Consider the following 1,364-nt stretch of genomic DNA (forward strand, 5'->3'; position numbering starts at 1 on the left):
ACAAATAAATGCTGCTCTTTCTATTCAACAAAGAATAAAAAAATCAGTTTCCATAAAACCATCAAGCAGTACAACTATTATTGTTATGAAAACAATATTGTTAAATAATATTGTTATGATTTTTTTCTTTTTTAATAAATGGGGAGTATAACAGACTTTCACAAACATTGAAAAAAAAAACAATTTTAAATCAAACATCAAAATTAAATAGAAAAAAGGTATTTGAGTTGTTTAAAATTGGCCTAATATAAAATCTAACAAAGTAACATAAATGGGACTTGTGTCTCTAATGGGACAGCAATTTGTGCACCATTTGCGAAAAGTGGCATAATCAAAATTATTGGCCTTGTGGTGCTGTGAAGAGTGCAAAAACGGACATTAAGATACTGAAGATTTGACAAAGTAGTTTTTGGAGCAAAGAGTCAAGCCTTTCACCGAGTGAGTTTTGAGCCAGCACATTTTTATGAGAGAGGAATAGATGGCAGAGGGAGAGCGAGGGTGGAAGAGATGTGATGTATCGCCTGAAGGGATAGACACATCACAATGGCAATCTGAAGTCATTATGATACAATTACAAGGCTGTGAGATCCTGGCGGTCTCCACTGTCTCTAATCCTGCTGTGCTGAAGTGCAGCGAGCGTCTGAGGGCATGGACAAAGCCTCGCTGTGACTCACAGTCTGGCCTACATCCCGAGCCTAAAGTGGCGACGTGTTTACCCGTCACATACTGGTGGCGTTATGTAATAAGTGATGTGTGAAATCCACGCGACAGTTCTCACCTGCACCGCCTCCCAGCCCCACTGTCTGTATTTGGGGTCGTGGGTGAACCTCCACATGTACATGTACGTCTCAATGACCTCCGGCCTCAGGATGAAGTATTTCTCATTTTGCCGTGTGGCGATGGCTTCTACGCCGCCGTCGAAACGGAAGGCCTCGGGACCCAGCTTCATACCTGAAACACACATGCTGTAAAATTCATCGCTTAAACGTCCATGTTGACAATGGATTATGGGATTACACTGTTCCTGAGATGAAGAGAAACACTATTTGGATGTGGATTAGGGGCTGTGGCATAATCTGGACCTCTGATAATCTGTGTCTGCTAAAAATACCTAAGCATTATGAACAGGTTGGTGATGACTGTGTATGTGTGTGTTTAATAAGGGATTTGAGTGAGTGTGTGTGTGTGTGTGTGTGTGTGTGTGTGTCAATGAAAGCAGCACATTAATATAGAACGGTGATTAAACTGACTTGGAATTACATGTGCATTAAGCGGTTTTAATGCATACCTGCCAGCCAATCAGAATCAAGTATTCAGAAAGACCATGGTATAAATATATATATATATATATACACACACACACA

At 40.4% G+C, this 1,364-nt stretch overlaps 1 protein-coding gene across 1 annotated transcript in view; it reads right to left on the reverse strand.

Moving 5' to 3' along the window:
• LOC107743323 (mannosyl-oligosaccharide 1,2-alpha-mannosidase IA-like) overlaps nt 1-1,364 on the reverse strand; it is a gene marked incomplete at its 5' end in the record, with an annotated part of 101,268 nt that overhangs the window by 9,006 nt on the left and 90,898 nt on the right. The window contains one exon of the mRNA XM_016556492.1: nt 779-951. Within this exon, the coding sequence (XP_016411978.1) occupies nt 779-951 (173 nt within the window). The remainder of the gene's footprint in view (nt 1-778; nt 952-1,364) is intronic.

The sequence above is a fragment of the Sinocyclocheilus rhinocerous genome, unplaced genomic scaffold, assembly GCF_001515625.1.
Source record: "Sinocyclocheilus rhinocerous isolate Xijiao unplaced genomic scaffold, SAMN03320098_v1.1 scaffold827, whole genome shotgun sequence".
Taxonomy (NCBI): domain Eukaryota; kingdom Metazoa; phylum Chordata; class Actinopteri; order Cypriniformes; family Cyprinidae; genus Sinocyclocheilus; species Sinocyclocheilus rhinocerous.